The 24889-nt window shown below is 48.7% G+C and overlaps 1 protein-coding gene across 2 annotated transcripts in view; it reads left to right on the top strand.

Moving 5' to 3' along the window:
* LOC135527660 (constitutive coactivator of PPAR-gamma-like protein 2) overlaps nt 1-24889 on the top strand; it is an 89507-nt gene that overhangs the window by 53292 nt on the left and 11326 nt on the right. Inside the window, exons 9-15 of one of the 2 annotated variants that reach the window (XM_064956142.1) lie at nt 6138-6309; nt 8238-8487; nt 8874-8988; nt 14471-14680; nt 21599-21857; nt 22033-22168; nt 24324-24366. In XM_064956142.1, coding sequence (XP_064812214.1) covers nt 6138-6309; nt 8238-8487; nt 8874-8988; nt 14471-14680; nt 21599-21857; nt 22033-22168; nt 24324-24366 — 1185 coding nt within the window. Of the gene's footprint in view, nt 1-6137; nt 6310-8237; nt 8488-8873; nt 8989-14470; nt 14681-21598; nt 21858-22032; nt 22169-24323; nt 24393-24889 lie in introns of both variants that reach the window. The other variant, XM_064956143.1, reaches the window with a different exon arrangement.

Raw genomic sequence — 24889 nt, forward strand, 5'->3', positions numbered from 1 at the left:
AGTGACTGGCAGACCACCCCTGTCCAGCTGGATCCCAGGTCGTCCCAGTGACTGGCTGACCACCTGGATCCCAGGGACTCTGAGAGATCGGGCCCCATCCTTTAAAAAGAGCCCACTGTGCCACCCACAGAACAGAAGCAGATTAATTGCCAAAAGCGTTTCCAACACCCTCACCTTGATTGTATTGTATACAGTTATTTCAGGCTCTGACCACGTTTACCTTTGTCTTGGCTGCATATACGCTACTTATACTTGGCCTATAAAACAGGAGGACTTCTCCTTAATGCGAGGGTTGAGCTCAAGTAGTTTGCATGCCCAGAGAGACAAGGGCAACCTGCCGTTAGATCGTTTTGGGGGCAGGCTACTGTTGGGGGGTCCCGGCTTAGAGGACAGAGCCTGGCTGAGACAGAAGGATGAGGGAGGGAGCTCGTGGACAGGTTAAAGCTGGGCTGAATGACCAGAGGTTGGTTGCTGTAGTAACCGAGACTCCAGTGGAGGAGGTGAGTACCGGGTCTGTGGGGAACGGTAAGCATGCTGGCGGGGCCTGAGGAGGAGCTGATTACCGGGTCTGTGGGGAACGGTAAGCATGCTGGCGGGGCCTGAGGAGGAGGTGATTACCGGGTCTGTGGGGAACGGTAAGCATGCTGGCGGGGCCTGAGGAGGAGCTGATTACCGGGTCTGTGGGGAACGGTAAGCATGCTGGCGGGGCCTGAGGAGGAGCTGATTACCGGGTCTGTGGGGAACGGTAAGCATGCTGGCGGGGCCTGAGGAGGAGCTGATTACCGGGAAATCCTGTCATTGGGGAGAAGTACAGGGGGGGGGGCTCCTCCCAGGAAATCCTGTCATTGGGGAGAAGTACAGGGGGGGGCTCCTCCCAGGAAATCCTGTCATTGGGGAGTAGTACAGGGGGGGCTCCTCCCAGGAAATCCTGTCATTGGGGAGAAGTACAGGGGGGGGGGCTCCTCCCAGGAAATCCTGTCATTGGGGAGAAGTACGGGGGGGGGGGCTCCTCCCAGGAAATCCTGTCATTGGGGAGTAGTACAGGGGGGGGGGGCTCCTCCCAGGATATCCTGTCATTGGGGAGTAGTACAGGGGGGGGGGGCTCCTCCCAGGAAATCCTGTCATTGGGGAGAAGTACAGGGGTCTGCTGGGATGTAAAACAAAATAAGGTACGTGATTTCTTTAGCTGGAGACACGCAGTGGTGTAAATAATTAAGGTGACTGGGGGGTCTGCTGGAAGGGGTGTAGGTGCTGAGCCATGGCACAAATCTTGTCAACATTCTCTCTTCGAAGGAGGTGTGTAAGGGTTGTAAGTAGTTAGAGGTAAATCAATAACCTTGTCTTTGCTTTCAGAAATGTTTGCACCTGGTACAGGGCGGGTACGTTTGTCTAAAACAGGAATACTGATGACACAGCGCTGGATGAGGTGCCTGTGTTGGGGGGGTGGTACTGTATCATTGACTTTACTAAAGACAGGAATACTGAGGAGCTGCATTTGGGCTCAGCAGGGTTGTTGAACGATGTTCTGAATCAGTTGTCTAGGTGACACATGGAGAACTAAGTATCCTACCTCAAAGCCGTATACGTGGGTGAAGGTGGTTGTGGGTAGGGTGAGCGCAGCTCATTCTGATCATATCTATACAGAAGAATGAGAGCAATAGGCTAGTGAGGGCCTCCATTCTCTTTTGGGTTTTCAGACCATCCTGTTTCCATGGCACAGGCCCTGGGAGACTTCCTATTGGCTCAGCTCTGTTTCACCAGGGCCACGGGAGACTTCCTATTGGCTCAGCTCTGTTTCACCAGGGCCACGGGAGACTTCCTATTGGCTCAGCTCTGTTTCACCAGGGCCCTGGGAGACTTCCTATTGGCCCAGCTCTGTTTCACCAGGGCCACGGGAGACTTCCTATTGGATCAGCTCTGTTTCACCAGGGCCACGGGAGACTTCCTATTGGAAATTCAACATAAAGCTCCTACCAGATGCCACATTTTGCTCCCAGGGCTTTTGGGAGAGGTGGGAGCAGCTGAAAGGGGAGTTTGAGTCTCTAAATCGGTGGGATCTAGGGAAAGCCCAGATTCAGGTTTTCTGTCAGCAGTATACAGTCCAGGAGAGTACCGGGTTTGTGGGGAACGGTGGGGTGGGGCTGCAAGATAATCTATCTGAACTACGCAGGGACCTAGAGGAGAGGGTAACTGATGTTATGGGGAGATGAGGGAGTCTGATGGGTGTCATCTGGAGGTGGCTCCTCTCTCTAGTGTCATCTGGAGGTGGCTCCTCTCTCTAGTGTCATCTGGAGGTGGCTCCTCTCTCTAGTGTCATCTGGAGGTGGCTCCTCTCTCTAGTGTCATCTGGAGGTGGCTCCTCTCTCTAGTGTCATCTGGAGGTGGCTCCTCTCCCTAGTGTCATCTGGAGGTGGCTCCTCTCACTAGTGTCATCTGGAGGTGGCTCCTCTCTCTAGTGTCATCTGGAGGTGGCTCCTCTCTCTAGTGTCATCTGGAGGTGGCTCCTCTCTCTAGTGTCATCTGGAGGTGGCTCCTCTCTCTAGTGTCATCTGGAGGTGGCTCCTCTCCCTAGTGTCATCTGGAGGTGGCTCCTCTCCCTAGTGTCATCTGGAGGTGGCTCCTCTCCCTCCTGTCATCTGGAGGTGGCTCCTCTCCCTCCTGTCATCTGGAGGTGGCTCCTCTCCCTCCTGTCATCTGGAGGTGGCTCCTTTCCCCCCTGTCATCTGGAGGTGGCTCCTCTCCCTAGTGTCATCTGGAGGTGGCTCCTCTCTCTAGTGTCATCTGGAGGTGGCTCCTCTCTCTAGTGTCATCTGGAGGTGGCTCCTCTCTCTAGTGTCATCTGGAGGTGGCTCCTCTCCCTAGTGTCATCTGGAGGTGGCTCCTCTCCCTAGTGTCATCTGGAGGTGGCTCCTCTCCCTCGTGTCATCTGGAGGTGGCTCCTATCCCTCCTGTCATCTGGAGGTGGCTCCTCTCCCCCCTGTCATCTGGAGGTGGCTCCTCTCCCTAGTGTCATCTGGAGGTGGCTCCTCTCTAGTATCATCTGGAGGTGGCTCCTCTCCCTAGTGTCATCTGGAGGTGGCTCCTCTCCCTAGTGTCATCTGGAGGTGGCTCCTCTCCCTAGTGTCATCTGGAGGTGGCTCCTCTCCCTAGTGTCATCTGGAGGTGGCTCCTCTCCCTAGTGTCATCTGGAGGTGGCTCCTCTCTCTAGTGTCATCTGGAGGTGGCTCCTCTCCCTAGTGTCATCTGGAGGTGGCTCCTCTCCCTCGTGTCATCTGGAGGTGGCTCCTCTCCCTCGTGTCATCTGGAGGTGGCTCCTCTCCCTAGTGTCATCTGGAGGTGCTGTAAGTTTTAATGTATTAGCAGCCAACTTATGTTACTTAGGTAGCTAGCTAACATACCAGTACATACTGCTGTAATGATATGCTATGTGGTTCATAAGGACAGCGTAGCTAACATACCAGTACATACTGCTGTAATGATATGCTATGTGGTTCGTAAGAATAGCGTAGCTAACAAATTGCCAATATAATGTTTAACTTAACTTACTTGAATGTAATTACTTTATTACGTTGTTCAACACTGTGTTAACATTTGTGATAATTAGTTAAAGCAATGAATTTCTATCCGCTCTCGTCAGACTTCGGCTGCATATTTTCCTAATTTTCTTCAAATCTGAAAATGTTCTGAAGCCACATCCAGTTTAGAAATAGTTGCATTATAGGCCCTAAATCACGGAAATAGTGTCCACTGCTAGCACACGTCGTATTTTGGTGAATGTAGTACGACATCCTGGAACCTTTGGGATACTATGTCCATACTATGACCAATAAGCATTCTACTTACTCAATTTACATCACAAATAGTGACGTTAGTATGAGTATTCAAACACAGCTTCTTATGACAGACAACTCATTTACCATCTTCTTTACCTGCACTAGCTCTCTCCTCATGGTGGCCTTTACCTCCTCCAGAGCTGTGGTAAGGTTCTCTCCTCATGGTGGACTTTACCTCCTCCAGAGCTGTGGTAAGGCTCTCTCCTCATAGTGCCCTTTACCTCCTCCAGAGCTGTGGTAAGGATCTCTCCTCATGGTGGCCTTTACCTCCTCCAGAGCTGTAGTAAGGCTCTCTCCTCATGGTGGTCTTTACCTCCTCCAGAGCTGTGGTAAGGATCTCTCCTCATGGTGGCCTTTACCCCCTCCAGAGCTGTGGTAAGGCTCTCTCCTCATGGTGGTCTTTACCTCCTCCAGAGCTGTGGTAAGGATCTCTCCTCATGGTGGTCCTTACCTCCTCCAGAGCTGTGGTAAGGATCTCTCCTCATGGTGGCCTTTACCCCCTCCAGAGCTGTGGTAAGGCTCTCTTCTCATGGTGGTCTTTACCTCCTCCAGAGCTGTGGTAAGGATCTCTCCTCATGGTGGCCTTTACCCCCTCCAGAGCTGTGGTAAGGCTCTCTCCTCATGGTGGTCTTTATCTCCTCCAGAGCTGTGGTAAGGATCTCTTCTCATGGTGGTCTTTACCTCCTCCAGAGCTGTGGTAAGGCTCTCTCCTCATGATGGCCTTTACCTCCTCCAGAGATGTGGTAAGGCTCTCTCCTCATGGTGGCCTTTACCTCCTCCAGAGCTGTGGTAAGGCTCTCTCCTCATGGTGGCCTTTACCTCCTCCAGAGCTGTGGTAAGGCTCTCTCCTCATGGTGGTCTTTATCTCCTCCGGAGCTGTGGTAAGGATCTCTCCTCATGGTGGCCTTTACCTCCTCCAGAGCTGTGGTAAGGCTCTCTCCTCATGGTGGCCTTTACCTCCTCCAGAGCTGTAGTAAGGCTCTCTCCTCACGGTGGTCTTTACCTCCTCCAGAGCTGTGGTAAGGCTCTCTCCTCATGGTGGTCTTTACCTCCTCCAGAGCTGTGGTAAGGCTCTCTCCTCATGGTGGTCTTTACCTCCTCCAGAGCTGTGGTAAGGCTCTCTCCTCATGGTGGTCTTTACCTCCTCCAGAGCTGTGGTAAGGCTCTCTCTCAACTGGGTCCTGCACTGGTTGATCTGGTCCTGTAGAAGCTCTGTGTCTGGGCTGGTGGTGGTGTAGCTGGGGGGCTGCTCCTTCAGCCCAGTAACCCATACCTCTAACAGAGCCAGTCTGTCTCTCAGCAGGCTGGAGGTGGTGTAGCTGGGGGGGGGCGCTGCTCCTTCAGCTCAGTAACCCATACCTCTAACAGAGCCAGTCTGTCTCTCAGCAGTCTGGTGGTGGTGTAGCTGGGGGGGGGGGGCTGCTCCTTCAGCTCAGTAACCCATACCTCTATCAGAGCCAGCCTGTCTCTCAGCAGTCTGGAGGTGGTGTAGCTGGGGGGTTGCTCCTTCAGCTCAGTAACCCATACCTCTAACAGAGCCAGCCTGTCTCTCAGCAGTCTGGAGGTGGTGTAGCTTGGGGGGGGTTGCTCCTTCAGCTCAGTAACCCATACCTCTAACAGAGCCAGTCTGTCTCTCAGCAGTCTGGAGGTGGTGTAGCTGGGGGGCTGCTCCTTCAGCCCAGTAACCCATACCTCTAACAGAACCAGCCTGTCTCTCAACAGGCTGATGGTGGTGTGGTCTTGGCGCTGGTGGTCGTAGGCAGGCAGGGGAGAGGATGGTCCTGTTGAGTTTATCTGGGCCTGGGCTCCTGTTGTTGGAGAGCCTGAGGTAAGGGGAAGAGCTGAGAAGTGCTGAGTGCAGCCTCACTGCCCTGGGCCATGACAGTGTCCCGTTCCGGTACACGTTTACCGGCAGAAACCTGTTTTCCTGGTCCTTTTTCATGTCCTCAAAAATGTGGATTTGTTTCAAGTGGATTCTTCCCTTCTCTGATTTTATTTCTGCTGGAAATGTTAAAAGGGGGGGGGGAGTCTTTCTCTGCTGGTGCTGCTAGCGCTGCCTCAGTGGCCACGTTGCCCTGGTTACCACCAGGTAACAGTTGGAGCTAGCCAGTAAACTAGCTAACAATTTAACATTTGGCTAGCTAGCACGATTAAGATTGGCAGTGTGAGTTAAAAGACTACAATTTAATTACCTATATATTTTTTGCTAATTTAATCTTGTTAATCTCACTCTTAACAACCAGAAAGTTACAAGTCAGGAGATGTTCGTCTGCATGACTGCGTCTTTCTTTCTCTCTCTCTCAGGGAGAGATGAAGATGGCGGTGTGTATAGAAGATGATTGTAACAGTGAACTGCCTCCAGCCTCTCTGCTGTTCAGAGCAGCCAGACAGTACAGCTATGGGGTCCTCTTCAGCCTAGCCGAAACACACCGACGCCTCGAGAGACTCGCCATGCGCAACAGAGGACCCCTCGAAGGTGAGGGAAGGAGGAAGGGGAAAGAGTTGGGCGAGTGAAAGATTAATTATTTTAATTCCAATTGAAGCATTAGGTTTTTAATTGTCTGCTTTGTCTAGTCCGGTCGCCTGTCTGCTTTGTCTAATCCGGTCGCCTGTCTGCTTTGTCTAGTCCAGTCACCGGTCTGCTTTGTCTAGCCAGGTCACCTGCTGCTTTGTCTAGCCAGGTCACCGGTCTGCTCTGTCTAGTCCGGTCACCGGTCTGCTTTGTCTAGTCCGGTCACCGGTCTGCTTTGTCTAGTCCGGTCACCTGTCTGCTTTGTCTAGTCCGGTCACCTATCTGTTTTGTCTAGTCCGGTCACCTGTCTGCTTTGTCTAGCCTAGTCTGCTTTGTCTATCCCGGCCTGCTTTGTCTATTCTGGTCAGCTGTCTGCTTTGTCTAGCCTGGTCTGCTTTGTCTAGTCCTGTCACCTGTCTTCTTTGTGTAGTCCTGTCACCTGTCTGCTTTGTCTAGTCCGATCACCTGTCTGCTTTGTCTAGTCCGGTCACCTGTCTGCTTTGTCTAGTCCGGTCACCTGTCTGCTTTGTCTAGTCCGGTCACCTGTCTGCTTTGTCTAGTCCGGTCACCCGTCTGCTTTGTCTAGTCCGGTCACCCGTCTGCTTTGTCTAGTCCGATCACCCGTCTGCTTTGTCTAGTCCGGTCACCTGTCTGCTTTGTCTAGTCCGGTCACCTGTCTGCTTTGTCTAGTCCGGTCACCTGTCTGCTTTGTCTAGTCCGGTCACCTGTCTGCTTTGTCTAGTCCGGTCACCCGTCTGCTTTGTCTAGTCCGGTCACCCGTCTGCTTTGTCTAGTCCGGTCACCTGTCTGCTTTGTCTAGTCCGGTCACCTGTCTGCTTTGTCTAGTCCGGTCACCTGTCTGCTTTGTCTAGTCCGGTCACCTGTCTGCTTTGTCTAGTCCGGTCAGCTGTCTGCTTTGTCTAGCCTGGTCTGCTTTGTCTAGCCCGGTCAGCTGTCTGCTTTGTCTCGTCTGGTCAGCTGTCTGCTTTGTCTCGTCTGGTCAGCTGTCTGCTTTGTCTAGCCTGGTGTGCTTTGTCTAGTCCAGTCGCCTGGTCTGCTTTGTCTAGACCAGTCACCTGTCTGCTTTGTCTAGTCCAGTCAGCTGTCTGCTTTGTCTAGTCCAGTCACCTCTCTGCTTTGTCTCGTCCAGTCACCTCTCTGCTTTGTCTCATCCAGTCACCTCTCTGCTTTGTCTCGTCCAGTCACCTCTCTGCTTTGTCTCGTCCAGTCACCTGTCTGCTTTGTCTAGTCCGGTCACCTGTCTGCTTTGTCTAGTCCGATCACCCGTCTGCTTTGTCTAGTCCGGTCACCTGTCTGCTTTGTCTAGTCCGGTCAGCTGTCTGCTTTGTCTAGTCCAGTCACCTCTCTGCTTTGTCTCGTCCAGTCACCTCTCTGCTTTGTCTCATCCAGTCACCTCTCTGCTTTGTCTCGTCCAGTCACCTCTCTGCTTTGTCTCGTCCAGTCACCTGTCTGCTTTGTCTAGTCCGGTCACCTGTCTGCTTTGTCTAGTCCGATCACCCGTCTGCTTTGTCTAGTCCGGTCACCTGTCTGCTTTGTCTAGTCCGGTCAGCTGTCTGCTTTGTCTAGTCCAGTCACCTCTCTGCTTTGTCTCGTCCAGTCACCTCTCTGCTTTGTCTCATCCAGTCACCTCTCTGCTTTGTCTCGTCCAGTCACCTCTCTGCTTTGTCTCGTCCAGTCACCTGTCTGCTTTGTCTCGTCCAGTCACCTGTCTGCTTTGTCTCGTCCAGTCACCTGTCTGCTTTGTCTCGTCCAGTCACCTGTCTCCTTTTCTCGTCCAGTTGCCTGTCTGCTTTGCTGCACAGCTCATTTGTTTATGTTGTTGGGTAGGTTGTTATTGTAAAAGAGAATGTGTTCTTCTCATCGTCCTGCAGTTCCTCCAGTGATAGTGAAGGAGTGGTCCAGTGGGAAGTCGAAGTCGGCCCTGACCCCGGAGCTGGTTCCAGCGCTGTGCTTCAGAGAGTGGACCTGTCCTAACCTGCGGAGGCTGTGGCTTGGTAGAGCCAGTGAAGATCGCTCCCGGAGGACCAGAGCTTTCCTAGCCTGTCTGCGCTCTGACTGTCCTGCCTTACTCAACCCTGCTCAGGTCCCACAACACCTTCTGCTCATGTGCTGCGTGCTCAGGTGAGACTGGAAGGGTGTGAGAGGTGTGTGTGTCTGTGTACCATGTGTGTGCTGTGTGCTCAGGTGAGACTGGAAGGGTGTGAGAGGTGTGTGTGTCTGTGTACCATGTGTGTGCTGTGTGCTCAGGGGAGACTGGAAGGGTGTGAGAGGTGTGTGTGTCTGTGTACCACGTGTGTATGCTGCGTGCTCAGGGGAGACTGGAAGGGTGTGAGAGGTGTGTGTGTCTTTCTGTACAGGTATATGATTCAGTGGCCAGGTGGTAGGATTCCACAGAGACGTGTTAGACGTGTGTGATAACAGTTATGTGTGTGATAAAAGGTGTGTGTGTGATAAAAGGTGTGTGTTTGATAACAGGTGTGTGTGTGTGTGTGTGTGTGTGTTAACAGGTATATGATGCAGTGGCCAGGTGGTGGTATTCTACAGAGACATGAGTTAGATGCCTTCCTGGCCCAGGCAGTCTCTAACCAGCTCTACGAACCAGACCAGCTACAGGAACTGAAGGTACAACACCCATATTACCATACCATCACATTTCCATGGTGACGACACCGTGATGTGACAGACGATGTAAAGCCTGTTTCAACTTGACTGGCACCACGCAAATCAAGTCAAATCACATGTTATTTGTCACATGCCCCAAATACAACGGTGTAGTTGGTCAGCCCATGCTCGGAGTACACCTCCTGGTAATCCGTCTGGCCCTGCGGCCTTGTGAATGTTGACCTGTTTAAAAGTCTTACTCACATCGGCTGCGGAGGGCGTGATCACACAGTCGTCCGGAACAGCTGGTGCTCTCATGCATGTTTCAGTGTTATTTGCCTCGAAGCGAGCATAGAAGTAGTTTAGCTCGTCTGGTAGGCTTGTGTCACTGGGCAGCTCTCGGCTGTGCTTCCCTTTGTAGTCTGTAATGGTTTGCAAGCACTGCCACATCCGACGAGCATCGGAGCCGGTGTTTTGTTTGATTCGAGTGCTGTATTGACATTTTGCCTGTTTGATGGCTCATCGGAGGTCGTAGCGGGATTTCTTATAAGCTTCCGGGTTAGAGTCCCGCTCCTTGAACGCAGCAGTTCGAGCCTTTAGCTCAGTGCGGATGTTGCCTGTAATCCATGGCTTCTGGTTGGGGTATGCACATACAGTCACTGTGGGGACGACGTCATCAACGCACTTATTGAGAAAACCAATGACTGATGTGGTGTACCCCTTAATGTCACATGAGGAATCCCGGAACATATTCCAGTCTGTGCATATTCCAAACTGGCTCTCATGAGGAGCTCCACGGGAAAGGAAGACCCAGAGTTACCTCTGCTGCAGAGGATAATGTAATTAGAGTTAACAGCCTCAGATTGCAGACCAAATAAATGCTTCACAGAGTTCAAGTAACAGACAGATCTCAACATCAACTGTTCAGAGGAGACTGCGTGAATCAGGCCTTCATGGTTCAATTGCTGCAAAGAAACCACTACTAAAGGACACCAATGGACATTAGACTAGTGGAAATCTGTCCTTTGGTCTGATGAGTCCAAATTTTTGATCTTTGGTTCCATCCGCCATGTCTTTGTGAGATGCAGAGTAGGTGAATGGGTGATATCCGAATGTGTGGTTCCCACCTTGAAGCATGGAGGAGGAGGTGTGATGGTGTGGGGTTGCTTTGCTTTGCTGGTGGCACTGTCAGTGATTTATTTAGAATTCAAGGCACACTTAACCAGCATTGCTACCACAGCATTTTGTAGCGATACGCCATCCCATCTGGTTTGCGCTTAGTGGGACTATCACAGGACAATGACCCAAAACACATCTCCAGGCTGTGTACGGCCTATTTGATCAAGGAGAGTGATGGAGTGCTGCATCAGATGACCTGGCCTCCACAATCACCCGATCTGAACCCAATTGAGATGGTTTGGGATGAGTTGGAAGCATAGTGAAGAAATAGCAGCCAACAAGTGCTCAGCATATGTGAGAACTTCTTCAAGACTGTTGGAAAAGCATTCCAGGTGAAGCTGGTTGAGAGAATGCCAAGTGTGTGCAAAGCTGTCAAGGCAAAGAGTGGCTACTTTGAAGAATCTCAAATATATTTTGTCTTGTTTAACACTTTTTTGGTTACTACATGATTCCATGTGTGTTATTTCATAGTTTTGATGTCTTCACTATTATTCTACAATGTAGAAAATAGTCAATAGTCAACTTGAATGAATAGGTGTGTCCAAACCTTTGACTGGTACTGTACATGAAGATGTCTATCTTTTCTAATGTTTCTAGATCTGGTAGAGTTGGTATAGGAGAGGATGTGGTCGTATACTGAACAAAAAATATAAACGCAACATGCAACAATTTCAAAGATTTTACTGAGTTATTTTTTATTTCACCTTTATTTAACCAGGTAGTTGAGAACAAGTTCTCATTTACAACTGCAACCTGGCCAATATAAAGCAAATCAGTGCGACAAAAACCACAGCACAGAGTTACACATAAAAAAACATACAGTCAATAACACAATAGAAATATATATATATATATATTTATATATATATAGTGTGTGCAAATGAGGTAAGATAAGGGAGGTAAGGCAATAAATAGGCCATAGTGGCAAAATAATTACAATTTATCATTAACACTGGAATGATGTGCAGATTTTGTGAAAGTAGAGATTGGGCTGCAAAAGAGCAAAAATAAATAACAATATGGGGATGAGGTAGTTGGGTGGGCTATTTACAGATGCAGTGATCGGTAAGCTGCTCTGACAGCTGATGCTAAAAGCTAGTGAGGGAGATAGAAGTCTCCAGCTTCAGAGATTTTTGCAATTCGTTCCAGTCGTTGGCAGAAGAGAACTGGAATGAAAGGAGGCCGTAGGAGGAGTTGGCTTTCGGGATGACCAATGAAATATACCTGCTGGAGCGCGTGCTATGGGTGGGTGTTGCTATGGTGACCAGTGAGCTGAGATAAGGCGGGGCTTTACCTAGCAAAGACTTATAGATGACCTGGAGCCAGTGGGTTTGGCGACGAGTATGACGAGTATGAAGCGAGGGCTTTGGTGACAAAACAGATGGCACTGTGATAGATTGCATCCAATTTTCTGAGTAGAATGTCAGAGGTTATTTTGTAAATGACATCGCCGAAGTCGAGGATCGGTAGGATAGTCCGTTTTACGATGGTATGTTTAGCAGCATGAGTGAAGGAGGCTTTTTTGCGAAATAGGAAGCCGATTCTAGATTTAATTTTGGATTAGAGATGCTTAACACAGTGTCCAAAGAAGGGCCAGAAGTATACAGAATAGTGTTGTCTGCATAGAGGTAGATCATAGAATCACCAGCAGCAAGAGCGACATCATTGATGTATACAGAGAAAAGAGTCGGCCCGAGAATTGAACCCTGTGGCACCCCCATAGAGACTGTCAGAGGTCCGAACAACACACCCTCCGATTTGACACACTGAACTCTATCTGAGAAGTTACATCTGGATTACATCTTCAAACTAAGGGTAATGGTGATATCCTGACAGGGAGACGTGTCCATCATGGATGATGATGATGCATATAGGTAAGGTAGTCTAGCTATAGCTAGCTAAATTTTCAGATATTACGCGTTTTTAATTTGGGCAGAAAGTGGTTTCATTTCAAGCTAAAGTGTACTGTTAGCTAGCTAGCTAACGTTAGCTGGCTGGCTCCCTTGCTGACTGTATTATTCATATCCCAGAGCTGTTTTCTGTTCTAGTTTGGGCCTAATGTTAGCTAGCTAACATTGCACCTGGTTGGTTAGCTCCCAGAACTGTGGCATTGTTGGCACTGTGTTTATTGCTGTTTAACTAGCTAACGTTAGCTGTCTGTCTCGCTAGCTAACGTTAGCTGTCTGTCTCGCTAGCTAACGTTAGCTGGCTGTCTCGCTAGCTAACGTTAGCTGGATGGCTCGCTAGCTAACGTTAGCTGGATGGCTCGCTAGCTAACGTTAGCTGGATGGCTCGCTAGCTAACGTTAGCTGGCTGTCTCGCTAGCTGACGTTAGCTGGCTGGCTCGCTAGCTAACGTTAGCTGTCTGTCTCTAGCTAACGTTACGTGACGTGTGTACAACACCTGTTGAATATGGCCGGTGTCAGTAAACGTCTGAAAAAAGCATAATGTAATTGTAGCCAGCAGAGCTGGTTAGGCTGTTTTCATGTTATCCAGAGGTTAACAAATCATCGGCCAGAGCGTCAAGTTTGCGTGCACTCCAAGAGTGAAACGAGTTGGGTGGGGCTAAAGCTTAAGAGGGTGTGAACTATGCTGAATGGGTGTAGATAAAGAAGAGCTCTTCACTAGATACCCAAACATTCAAAGGCAAAAGGAGTTTACAAGTTGTTCAACTTTCAAAGCAGAATTACTTTCCCATTGTTCCTCAACTGTAGTGGATGATATACCATTTTGTAGCTCAAAGTCTCTACTTTTATCCAGTGTAAAAACATCATTTCAAATGTTGCTACAGAATCCAGGTGGTGAGTCACATGTGTTTAGTGAGTCTGCCAGATCAGATGCAGTAGGGATGACCAAGGATTTTCTCTTTAAGTGGGTGAATTAGACAATTTTTCCTGTCCTGCTAAGCATTCAAAATGTCTAATAAAAATCTAATCAAACCAATTTTATTGGTCACATACGTGTTTAGCAGATGTTATTGCGGGTGTAGCGAGTACTTTTGGGTATCAGGGAAAATGTATACATTATTTATTCTATTATATTTTGGACCACAATGAGGCTCTCTCTCCACTACCTATTGTTCCTGCAGTTGGGATTCAACATCTTCAAATGTATTCATAATTTATGTGCAGATAATCGGCAAAAAGCAGTAGTAGCCTACCAGTATGCTAATTAGGGAGGCAAATTCATTTAAAATATTACTTTAAAGTACTACTTAAGTAGTTTTTGGGGGGTATCTGTACTCTGTACCATTTATATTTTTTGACAACTTTTACTTTACTACATTGCTAAAGAAAAACAGCCTTCCCTCAAGTCCCACCCACAGTGATTGATTGACAGCTCTGAAACCCTACCAACTCTGACTCAAACATCCTGCCCCCTCCTCTGACAATCCCACCCACAGACCATTGGTTTCCTTACCCTAAGTGTCCAAAGGAGCAGAGCCAATAAAATACCTAATTTGAGTAACAAATGTCATTGTGGCAATTCATATCTTGCAGTAAATCTAAATATGACTTGAATCTCAAGAGAAGGCAGGATAAAGGTTCTCTTAGAAAGTAGTGCTGATCATATAGGCCTAAATAATATCCAAAACAACTAACACACTGAATTCATACATACAAGTGTTGATCCCATGAGCTGAAATAAAACATCCCAGAAATGTTGTGCATACATTTGTTTCCATCCCTGCCAGTGAGCATTTCTCCTTCGCCAAGATCATCCATCCACCTGACAGGTGTGGCATATCAAGTAGCTGGTTAAATGGCATGATCATTACACAGGTGCACCTTGTGCTGGGGGACAATAAAAAGCCACTCTAAAATGTGGCAGTTTTGTCACATAACACAATGACACAGATGTCTAAAGTTTTAAGAAGCGTGCAATTGGCATGCTGACTGCAGGAATGTCTCCCATAGCTGTTGTCAGATAATTTAATGTTAATTTCTCTACCATAAGCCATCTCTACAACGTCGTCGTTTAAGAGAATTTGGCAGTACGTCCAACCGGCCTCACAACCGCAGACCACGTGTAACCACGCCAGCCCAGGATTGTCTGAGTAAAGTAGTTCTGTCTGTAATAAAACCCCTTTTTGTTTGGAAAAACTCAGTCTGATTGGCTGGACCTGGCACCCAGTGGGTGGGCATATGCCCTCCCAGGCCGATCCATGGCTGTGCCCCTGCCCAGTCATGTAAAATCCATAGATTAGGGCCTAATGAATGTATTTTTACTGATTTCCTTATGAACTGTAAACTCAGTAAAATCATTGAAATTGTTGCATGTATTTTTGTTCAGTGACTATATTTTATTGTGTGTATCTCTGTAGGTAGAGAAGGTAGACAGTCGGGGGGTCCAGCTGGCGTCTCTCTTCATGGCGGGCGTGGACACTGCTCTGTTGGTCAATGACGTGTGTGGTCAGCCGTTACCATGGGAACACTGCTGCCCCTGGGGCTTCTTCGACGGGAAACTCTTCCAGACCAAACTGGCCCGCGCCGGCCGAGACCGACTGGCCCTGTTCGACATGTGTGAAGGACAGGTAGGTGTGTGTGACCCCTCTCTGGGTCGGCGGTTCGAGGTCGGGGAGCCGGACAGAAACATGGCAACGTATAGGGCGTTCACTACCTGCTCTAGAATGCAGGGTAAAACGGGGCAATTCAAGAGGGTGCTACTAACTTAAACTTAAAACATTGTTTTCTTTGTCTTAAATAACATTAATTTGATTATGCTCTACAATATTATAACCTTAATATTATTGTACTTAAGTGTTGACACTAGCTATTTTAAACCTTAATATTCTTGTACTTAGAAACGCCCCCTAGTCAACACTTTTATGTCAATTTAAAGGGGAAGACTCAGGAATACACCATGAAACCAGGAACAGGTTGCTTTTGCACATGGTAGATGTTGAAATTCAGTCTGTTAGCTTTGTAAATGGGCCCAAATGTATTTTGTATTCTGGGGATTTCATTTAACGTTCAAACTTGCTACCTGACCTTTGCCCCTTGCTACCTGACCTTTCCCCCTTGCAACATGACCTTTCCCCCTTGCTACCTGACCTTTCCCCCTTGCTAACTGACCTTAACCCCTTGCTACCTGACCTTTACCCCTTGCTACCTGACCTTTACCCCTTGCTACCTGACCTTTACCCCTTGCTACCTATGCAACAACACAGCTAACACAAACACTACACAGCAAACTAGCTGCATTTAGTTGTTCCTGTTTATCTATGGACATTTCTTTGTGCAGTGTATACAGTGTACACTAAACAGTGCATTTGGAAAGTATTCAGACCCCTTGACTTTTTTCACAATTTGTTACCTTACAGCCTTATTCTAAAATTGATTCTCACTGCATCAATCTACACACAATACCCCATAATGACAAAGTAAAAACAGGTTTTTTGAATTTTTTGCAAACTTATTAAAAATAAAAAACTGAAATCACATTTACATAAGTATTCAGACCCTTTACTCAGTACTTTGAAGAACCTTTGGCAGCGATTACAGCCTCAAGTCTTCTTGGGTATGACGCTACAAGCTTGGCACACCTGTATTTGGGGAGTTTCTCCCATTCCTCTCTGCAGGTCCTCTCAAGCTCTGTCAGGTTGGATGGGGAGCGTCGATGCAGAGCTATTTTAAGGTCTCCAGAGATGTTCGATCGGGCTTAAGTCTGGACTCTGGCAGGGCCACTCAAAGACATGCAGAGACTTGTTCCGAAGCCACTCCTGCTTTGTCTTGGCTGTGTGTTTAGGGTCATTGTCCTATTGGAAGGTGAACCTTCGCCCCAGTCTAAGGTCCTGCTCTGGAGCAGCTTTTCATCAAGGATCTCAATGTACTTTGCTTCGTTCATCATTCCCATGATCCTGACTAGTCTCCCATTCCCTGCTGCTGAAAGACATCCCCACAGCATGATGCAGCCACCACCACGTCCTCCAGACGTGACGCTTGGCATTCAGGCCAAAGAGTTCAATCTTGGTTTCATCAGACCAGAGGATCTTGTTTCTCGTGGTCGGAGAGTCCTGACAGTGGGCTGTCATGTGCCTTTTACTGAGGAGTGGCTTCTGTCTGACCACTCTACCATAAAGACCTGATTGGTGGAGTGGCCTCTGTCTGGCCACTCTATTATAAAGACCTGATTGGTGGAGTGGCTTCTGTCTGACCACTCTACCATAAAGACCTGATTGGAGGAGTGGCTTCTGTCTGGCCACTCTATTATAAAGACCTGATTGGTGGAGTGGCTTCTGTCTGACCACTCTACCATAAAGACCTGATTGGAGGAGTGGCTTCTGTCTGGCCACTCTACCATAAAGGCCTGATTGGAGGAGTGGCTTCTGTCTGGTCACTCTACCATAAAGACCTGATTGGAGGAGTGGCTTCTGTCTGGCCACTCTACCATAAAGACCTGATTGGTGGAGTGGCTTCTGTCTGGCCACTCTACCATAAAGACCTGATTGGTGGAGTGCTGCAGAGATGGTTGTCCTTCTGGAAGGTTCTCCCATCTCCACAGAGGAACTCTGGAGCTCTGTCAGAGTGACCATGTGGTTCTTGGTCACCTCCCTGACGAAGGCCCTTCTCCCCCGATTGCTCAGTTTGGCCGAGTGGCCAGCTCTAAGAAAAGTCTTGGTGGTTCCAAACTTCTTCCATTTAAGAATGATGAAGGTCACTGTTCTTGAGGGCCTTCAATGCTGCAGACATTTGTTGGTACCCTTCCCCAAATCTGTGCCTCGACACAATCCTGTCTCGGAGCTCTATCGACCTCATGGCTTGGTTTTTGTTCTGACATGCACTGTCAACTGTGGGACCTTATATAGACAGGTTTGTGCCTTTCCAAATCATGTACAATCAAGTTGTATAAACATCTCAAGGATGATCAATGGAAACAGGATGCACCTGAGCTCAATTTCGAGTCTCATAGCAAAGGGTCTGAATACTTATGTAAATAAGGTGTTTCTGTTTTTATTTTTAATGAATTTGCACACAAAAAATGCCTATTTATGCTTAGTCATGCTGGGGTATTGTGTGTAGATTGAGGACATGTTTTTATTAAAGCCATTTTAGAGTAAGGCTGTAACGTAACAAAATGTGGAAGAAGTGAAGCGGTCTGAATACTTTCTGAAAACTCTGTATCCATAAAAATTATTCTCATGCTGATTCATGATTTCGACTGGCTGAAAAACCTGTCTGTCTCGCTTAAAACGTTAATTAACTATGGTCAGTGCTATCCGGGATCCTTGGGATGTCCTTACCCTTGTTCTAACCAGAACCCAAACCTTAACCATTTTAAATGTCAACTTCAGTGGTGTAGGGATGTACCAATTATCCCGGATAGCACGGACCCTTTTACTATGGAACAGTGGAGATCGAATGTCAATATTGAAACCGTGTTGCAAATGTCAGATAGACAGACTGCAAGAGTTATACAAATCTCCATTTATGAAAAACAAATTGTAGCTATAAGCAAGGGGAGATAATATCTAGATGCTTTTTTAAAGTGGAGATCAAGTTCATAAATTGCCTGGCTGGGCTGATGACAGTGAATTGCGCTGTGAGATGGAACAGAGTAAATAGGCATTTCAATGTCATAGCCTTATTCTGGGGTAACTTGTGGAATAGACACTGGCTGGAACACGGTCTCACGGCATCCAGGATTAGACCTAACTGTTGTATAGTGAGCAGCGTAGGGTTTAGTCCTACCTGTTGTATAGTGAGCAGCATAGGGTTTAGTCCTACCTGTTGTATAGTGAGCAACATAGGGTTTAGTCCTACCTGTTGTATAGTGAGCAGCGTAGTAGGGTTTAGTCCTACCTGTTGTATAGTGAGCAGCGTAGGGTTTAGTCCTACCTGTTGTATAGTGAGCAGCGTAGGGTTTAGTCCTACCTGTTTAGTCCTACCTGTCTCTCTAAGCACTTCATGATGACGGAAGTGAGTGCTACGGGGCGGTAGTCGTTTAGTAGGAACTGCAGACTGGGATAAGGATTGATTGAATATGTCCGTAAACACACCAGCCAGCTGGTCTGCGCATGCTCTGTGGACGCGGCTGGGGGTGCCGTCTGGGCCTGCAGACGGGAACCCCGTTCCGCTAGCGGAACCCCTCGCCAACAGCCAATGGAATTGCAGGGTGCCAAATACAAATCAAAAGAAATCTCATAAATCAAATTTCTCAAACATACAAGTATTAGGCACCATTTTAAAGATAAAATTATCTTTAATCCAGCCACAGTGTCTGATTTCAAAAATGCTTTACAGTGAAAGCTCCACAAACGATTGTTAGGTCACCACCAACATTTTTCCAGCCAAAGTCACAAAAAGCACAAATAGAGATAAAATTCATCACCAACCTTTGATCTTCATCAGATGACACTCATAGGACTTCATGTTACACAATACATGTATCTTTTGTTCGGTAAAGTTCATATTTATGTCGAAAAATCTTATTTTACATTGGCGTGTTATGTTCAGTAGTTCCAAAACATGCCGTGATATTGCAGAGAGCCATATGAATTCACAGAAATACTTATAATAAATGTTGATGAAAATTCAACTATTATACATGGGAACCTTATCTAAATGTCTCCTTAATGCAACCGCTGTGTCAGATTTTTTTTTTTTTTACTTTATGGAACAAGCATAATCTGGGAACGGCGCTCAGAGCCCACCCAACCAGAAAATTATCCGCCATGTTGGGTAGTCAACATTATTCATAAATAGCATTATATATATTCACTTACCTTTGATGATCTTCATCAGAATGCACTCCCAGGAATCGAAGTTCCACAATAAATGCCTGTTTTGTTCGATAAGGTCCATCATTTATGTCCAATGTTCTTTTGTTAGGGCGTTTGGTAAACAAATGCAAATGCGCAATCTGGTCCATTCGGACAAAACGTTCAAAAAGTTATATTACAGGTCGAAAAAACTTGTCAAACTAAGTATAGAATCAATGTTTAGGATGTTTTTATCATAAAAGTTGAATAATGTTCCAACCGGAGAATTCCATTGTTTATAGAAAAGCAATGGAACGAGAGCTACCTCTCAAGTGAAAGCGCGTGACTGAGAATGAGGCTGTAGGCAGACCAATTAGTCAAACAGCTCCCATCCGGCCCCACTTCACATGAGCAGCCTGAAACAACATTATAAAGACGGTTGACATCGAGTGGAAGCCGTAGGAAGTGCAAAATAACCCATATCCCACTGTGTATTCGATAGGGGTGAGTTCAAAAACTACAAACCTCAGATTTCCCACTTCCTGTTGGATTTTTTCTCAGGTTTTTGCCTGTCATATGAGTTCTACTCACAGACATCATTCAAACAGTTCTAGAAACTGAGTGTTTTCTATCCAATACTAATAATAATATGCATATATTAGCATCAGGGACTGAGTAGGAGGTAGTTCACTCTGGGTACGCTATTCATCCAAATTGAAAATGCTGCCCCCTGTCGCAAACAAGTTAAATGTTTTACTCACGTCGGCTGCAGTGAAGGAGAGTCCGCAGATTTTGGTAGCTGGCCATGTCAGTGGCACTGTATGGTCCTCAAAGCGAGCAAAGAAGTTGTTTAGTCTGTCTGGGAGCAAGACATCCTGGTCCACGATGGGGCTGGTTTTCTTTTTGTAATCCGTGATTGACTGTAGACCCTGCCACATACCTCCTTGTGTTTGAGCCGTTGAATTGCGACTCTACTTTGTCTCTATACTGACGCTTAGCTTGTTTGATTGCCTTGCGGAGGGAATAGCTACACTGTTTGTGTTCGGTCATGTTTCCGGTCACCTTGCCCTGATTAAAAGCAGTGGTTCTCGCTTTCAGTTTCGCGCGAATGCTGCAATCAATCCACGGTTTCTGGTGTGGGAATGCTTTAATAGTTGCTGTGGGTACTACATCGCCAATGCACTTGCTAATAAACTCGCTCACCAAATCAGCGTATTCGTCAATGTTGTTGTTGGACGCAATGCGGAACATATCCCTGTCCATGTGATTGAAGCAATCTTTGAAGCGTGGAATCAGATTGGTTGGACCAGCGTTGAACAGACCTGAGCGCGGGAGCTTCTTGTTTTAGTCTCTGTCTATAGGCAGGGAGCAACAAAATGGAGTCGTGGTCAGCTTCTCCGAAGGGAGGGCGGGGGAGGGCCTTATATGCGTCGCGGAAGTTAGAATAACAATGATATAGGGTTTTACCAGCCCTGGTAGCACAATCGATATGCTGATAGAATTTTGGGAGTCTTGTTTTCAGATTAGCTTGTTAAAATCCCCAGCTACAATGAATGCAGCCTCAGAATATGTGGTTTCCAGTTCACATAGAGTCAAATTAAGTTAATTCAGGGCCGTCGATGTGTCTGCTTGGGGGGGAATATATGTGGCTGTGATTATAATCAAAGAGAATTCTCTTGGTAGATTATGCGGTCAACATTTGATTGTGAGGAATTCTAAGTCAGGTGAACAGAAGGACTTGAGTTCCTGTATGTTGTTGTGACCACACCACGTCTCGTTAATCATAAGGCATCCCCCCCGCCCCTATTCTTACCAGAGAGATGTTTGTTTCTGTCGGCGCAATGCGTGAAGAAACCAGCTGGCTGTACTGACTACGATAGCGTGTCTCGAGTGAGCCATGTTTCTGTGAAACAAAGAACGTTACAGTCTCTGATGTCTCTCTGGAATGCTACCCTTGCTTGGATTTCATCAACCTTGTTATCAAGAGACTGGACTTTGGCGAGTAGTATGCTCGGGAGCGGTGCGTGATGTGCCCGTCTACGGAGCCTCACCAGAATACCGCTTCGTCTGCCCCTTTTACGTCAACGTTGTATTGGATCGCTGGCTGGGATCCGATCCATTGTCCTGGGTGGTGGACTAAACAGAGGATCCGCTTCGAGAAAGTCGTATTCCTGGTCGTACTGATGGTGAGTTGACGTTGCTCTTATATTCAGTGGTTTCTCCCGACTGTATGTAATGAAACCTAAGATTACCTGGGGTACCAATGTAAGAAATAACACGTAAAAAAAACAAAATACTGCATAGTTTTCTCGTAAAGCTAAGCGAGGTGGCCATCTCTGTCGGCGCCGGAAGTTGCGAATTCCTGGGGGTCTCAACGTGTATCTCTCTCTCCTCTCCATCCTGGGGGTCTCAACGTGTATCTCTCTCTCTCCTTTCCATCCTGGGGGTCTCAACGTGTATCTTTCTCTCCTCTCCATCCTGGGGGTCTCAACGTGTATCTCTCTCCTCTCCATCCTGGGGGTCTCAACGTGTATCTCTCTCTCTCCTTTCCATCCTGGGGGTCTCAACGTGTATCTTTCTCTCCTCTCCATCCTGGGGGTCTCAACGTGTATCTCTCCTCTCCATCCTGGGGGTCTCAACGTGTATATCTCTCTCCTTTCCATCCTAGGGGTCTCAACGTGTATCTCTCCTCTCCATCCTGGGGGTCTCAACGTGTATATCTCTCTCTACTCTCCTTGTCCTCTCCTTCAGGAGGAGCTGGTATCTCGTGTGGAGAAGATGCGTCAGGCCATTCTAGATGGCATCAACTTCACTCGTCCTCCTCCCCCTCTCCCCCCTCCTTCCTTCCTCCGCCCTCCCCCCTTCTACCCCCTCTACCCCCCCCGGCCCATGGGTAACATGCCCCCCCACTACCACCCTCATCATCCTCACCACCACCCAAATGATCCTCACCACCACCCTCATCATCCTCACCACCACCCAGCCCAGCATCGACCCAGAGGCTTCCCAGGTAAACAACAAACAAAGGCATACACAGTATACACACAGTTCACACATATATAGACAGGCCTTGGTGTTTGTTTGACAGATTAGAAACTCCCAGATCATCATTGTACTGATAGGTGTTCCAACTATACCATTTTCAACCGTTATGAAAAACATTCTCATCCGGTCTGTCTCCCCAGGTCTGCAGTCGATCCCCCCTCAGGGAGGGAAGTTGGAGATAGCCGGCATGGTGGTGGGCCAGTGGGCCGGGAACAAACCACTGCGTGGCAGAGGGGGGCTCCACATGCAGGTGGTGTCGGTCGGAGCAGGGAGAGGGTGAGACTTTGGCTGCTCTTTAAATCAAGCTGTTTATATAAAATAACCTTTTACTGATCTGTCCCCGTCTATATAATATAACCTTTTACTGATCTCCCCCCATCTCTCTCTCTCTCCCCCCATCTCTCTCTCTCTCCCCCCGTCTCTCTCTCTCCCCCCGTCTCTCTCTCTCTCTCTCCCCGTCTCTCTCTCTCTCTCTCTCCCCGTCTCTCTCTCTCTCTCTCTCCCCGTCTCTCTCTCTCTCTCTCCCCGTCTCTCTCTCTCTCTCTCCCCGTCTCTCTCTCTCTCTCTCCCCCGTCTCTCTCTCTCTCCCCCGTCTCTCTCTCTCTCTCCCCGTCTCTCTCTCTCCCCCGTCTCTCTCTCTCTCTCTCTCCCCGTCTCTCTCTCTCCCTGTCTCTCTCTCTCTCTCTCTCCCCGTCTCTCTCTCTCCCCCCGTCTCTCTCTCTCTCCCGTCTCTCTCTCTCTCTCTCCCCGTCTCTCTCTCTCTCTCTCTCCCCGTCTCTCTCTCTCTCCCCGTCTCTCTCTTTCTCTCTCTCTCTCCCCGTCTCTCTCTCTCCCTGTCTCTCTCTCTCTCTCTCTCTCTCTCCCCCCCGTCTCTCTCTCTCCCCCGTCTCTCTCTCTCCCCCCGTCTCTCTCTCTCTCTCTCCCCGTCTCTCTCTCTCTCCCCGTCTCTCTCTCTCTCTCTCCCCGTCTCTCTCTCTCTCCCCGTCTCTCTCTCTCTCTCCCCCGTCTCTCTCTCTCTCTCTCTCTCCCCGTCTCTCTCTCTCTCCCCGTCTCTCTCTCTCTCTCTCTCTCTCCCCGTCTCTCTCTCTCCCTGTCTCTCTCTCTCTCTCTCTCCCCGTCTCTCTCTCTCTCTCCCCCGTCTCTCTCTCTCTCTCTCCCCGTCTCTCTCTCTCTCTCTCCCCGTCTCTCTCTCTCTCCCCGTCTCTCTCTCTCTCCCCGTCTCTCTCTCTCTCCCCGTCTCTCTCTCTCCCCGTCTCTCTCTCTCTCTCCCCGTCTCTCTCTCTCTCCCCCCGTCTCTCTCTCTCTCTCTCCCCCTCTCTCCCCGTCTTTCTCTCTCTCCTTGTCTTTCTCTCTCTCCCCGTCTCTCTCTCTCTCTCTCCCCGTCTCTCTCTCTCTCTCTCCCCGTCTCTCTCTCTCTCTCTCTCCCCGTCTCTCTCTCTCCCCGTCTCTCTCTCTCTCTCTCTCCCCGTCTCTCTCTCTCCCCGTCTCTCTCTCTCTCTCTCCCCGTCTCTCTCTCTCTCTCCCCGTCTCTCTCTCTCTCTCTCTCTCCCCGTCTCTCTCTCTCTCTCTCTCTCCCCGTCTCTCTCTCTCCCTGTCTCTCTCTCTCTCTCTCCCCGTCTCTCTCTCTCTCTCCCCCGTCTCTCTCTCTCTCCCCCCGTCTCTCTCTCTCCCCCGTCTCTCCTCTCTCTCTCTCCCCGTCTCTCTCTCTCCCTCTCTCTCTCTCCCCGTCTCTCTCTCTCTCTCCCCCCGTCTCTCTCTCCCCCCTCTCTCTCTCTCTCTCCCCGTCTCTCTCTCTCTCTCTCTCTCCCCCGTCTTTCTCTCTCTCCCCCGTCTTTCTCTCTCTCCCGCTCTCTCTCTCCCCCGTCTCTCTCTCTCTCTCTCTCTCCCCGTCTCTCTCTCTCTCTCTCCCCCCGTCTTTCTCTCTCCCCCCGTCTCTCTCTCTCTCTCCCCGTCTCTCTCTCTCTCTCTCTCTCCCCGTCTCTCTCTCTCTCTCTCTCTCCCCGTCTCTCTCTCTCTCTCTCCCCGTCTCTCTCTCCCTCTCTCTCCCCGTCTCTCTCTCTCCCCCGTCTCTCCCCCGTCTCTCTCTCCCCCGCCTCTCTCTCTCTCTCTCCCGTCTCTCTCTCTCTCTCCCCCCGTCTCTCTCTCTCTCCCCGTCTCTCTCTCTCTCTCCCCGTCTCTCTCTCTCGCCCCGTCTCTCTCTCTCTCTCCCCGTCTCTCTCTCTCTCTCCCCGTCTCTCTCTCTCTCCCCTGTTTCTCTCGCTCCCCATCTCTCTCTCTCTCTCCCCGTCGCTCTCTCGCTTTCCCCGTCTCTCTCTCTCTCCCCGTCTCTCTCTTGCTCTCCCCGTCTCTCCCTCGCTCCCCGTCTCTCGCTCCCCCTGTTTCTCTCGCTCCCCGTGTCTCTCTCTGTCTCGCTCTCTGTCCCTCTCTCCAGAAGGGGTAAGGACATCCCAGCGAAAGCAGGACGAGGAGTTAAGGTGACTGCCAAGTCATTAAGGTTAAGGTGACTGCCAAGTCATTAAGGTTAAGGTGACTGCCGAGTATTTAAGGTTAAGGTGACTGCCAAGTCATTAAGGTTAAGGTGACTGCCAAGTCATTAAGGTTAAGGTGACTGCCGAGTATTTAAGGTTAAGGTGACTGCCAAGTCATTAAGGTTAAGGTGACTGCCAAGTCATTAAGGTTAAGGTGACTGCCGAGTCATTAAGGTTAAGGTGACTGCCGAGTATTTAAGGTTAAGGTGACTGCCAAGTCATTAAGGTTAAGGTGACTGCCAAGTCATTAAGGTTAAGGTGACTGCCAAGTCATTAAGGTTAAGGTGACTGCCGAGTATTTAAGGTTAAGGTGACTGCCAAGTCATTAAGGTTAAGGTGACTGCCGAGTATTTAAGGTTAAGGTGACTGCCGAGTATTTAAGGTTAAGGTGACTGCCGAATATTTAAGGTTAAGGTGACTGCCAAGTCATTAAGGTTAAGGTGACTGCCAAGTCATTAAGGTTAAGGTG

Source organism: Oncorhynchus masou, chromosome 33 (genome assembly GCF_036934945.1).
Source record: "Oncorhynchus masou masou isolate Uvic2021 chromosome 33, UVic_Omas_1.1, whole genome shotgun sequence".
Classification (NCBI taxonomy): Eukaryota; Metazoa; Chordata; class Actinopteri; order Salmoniformes; family Salmonidae; genus Oncorhynchus; species Oncorhynchus masou.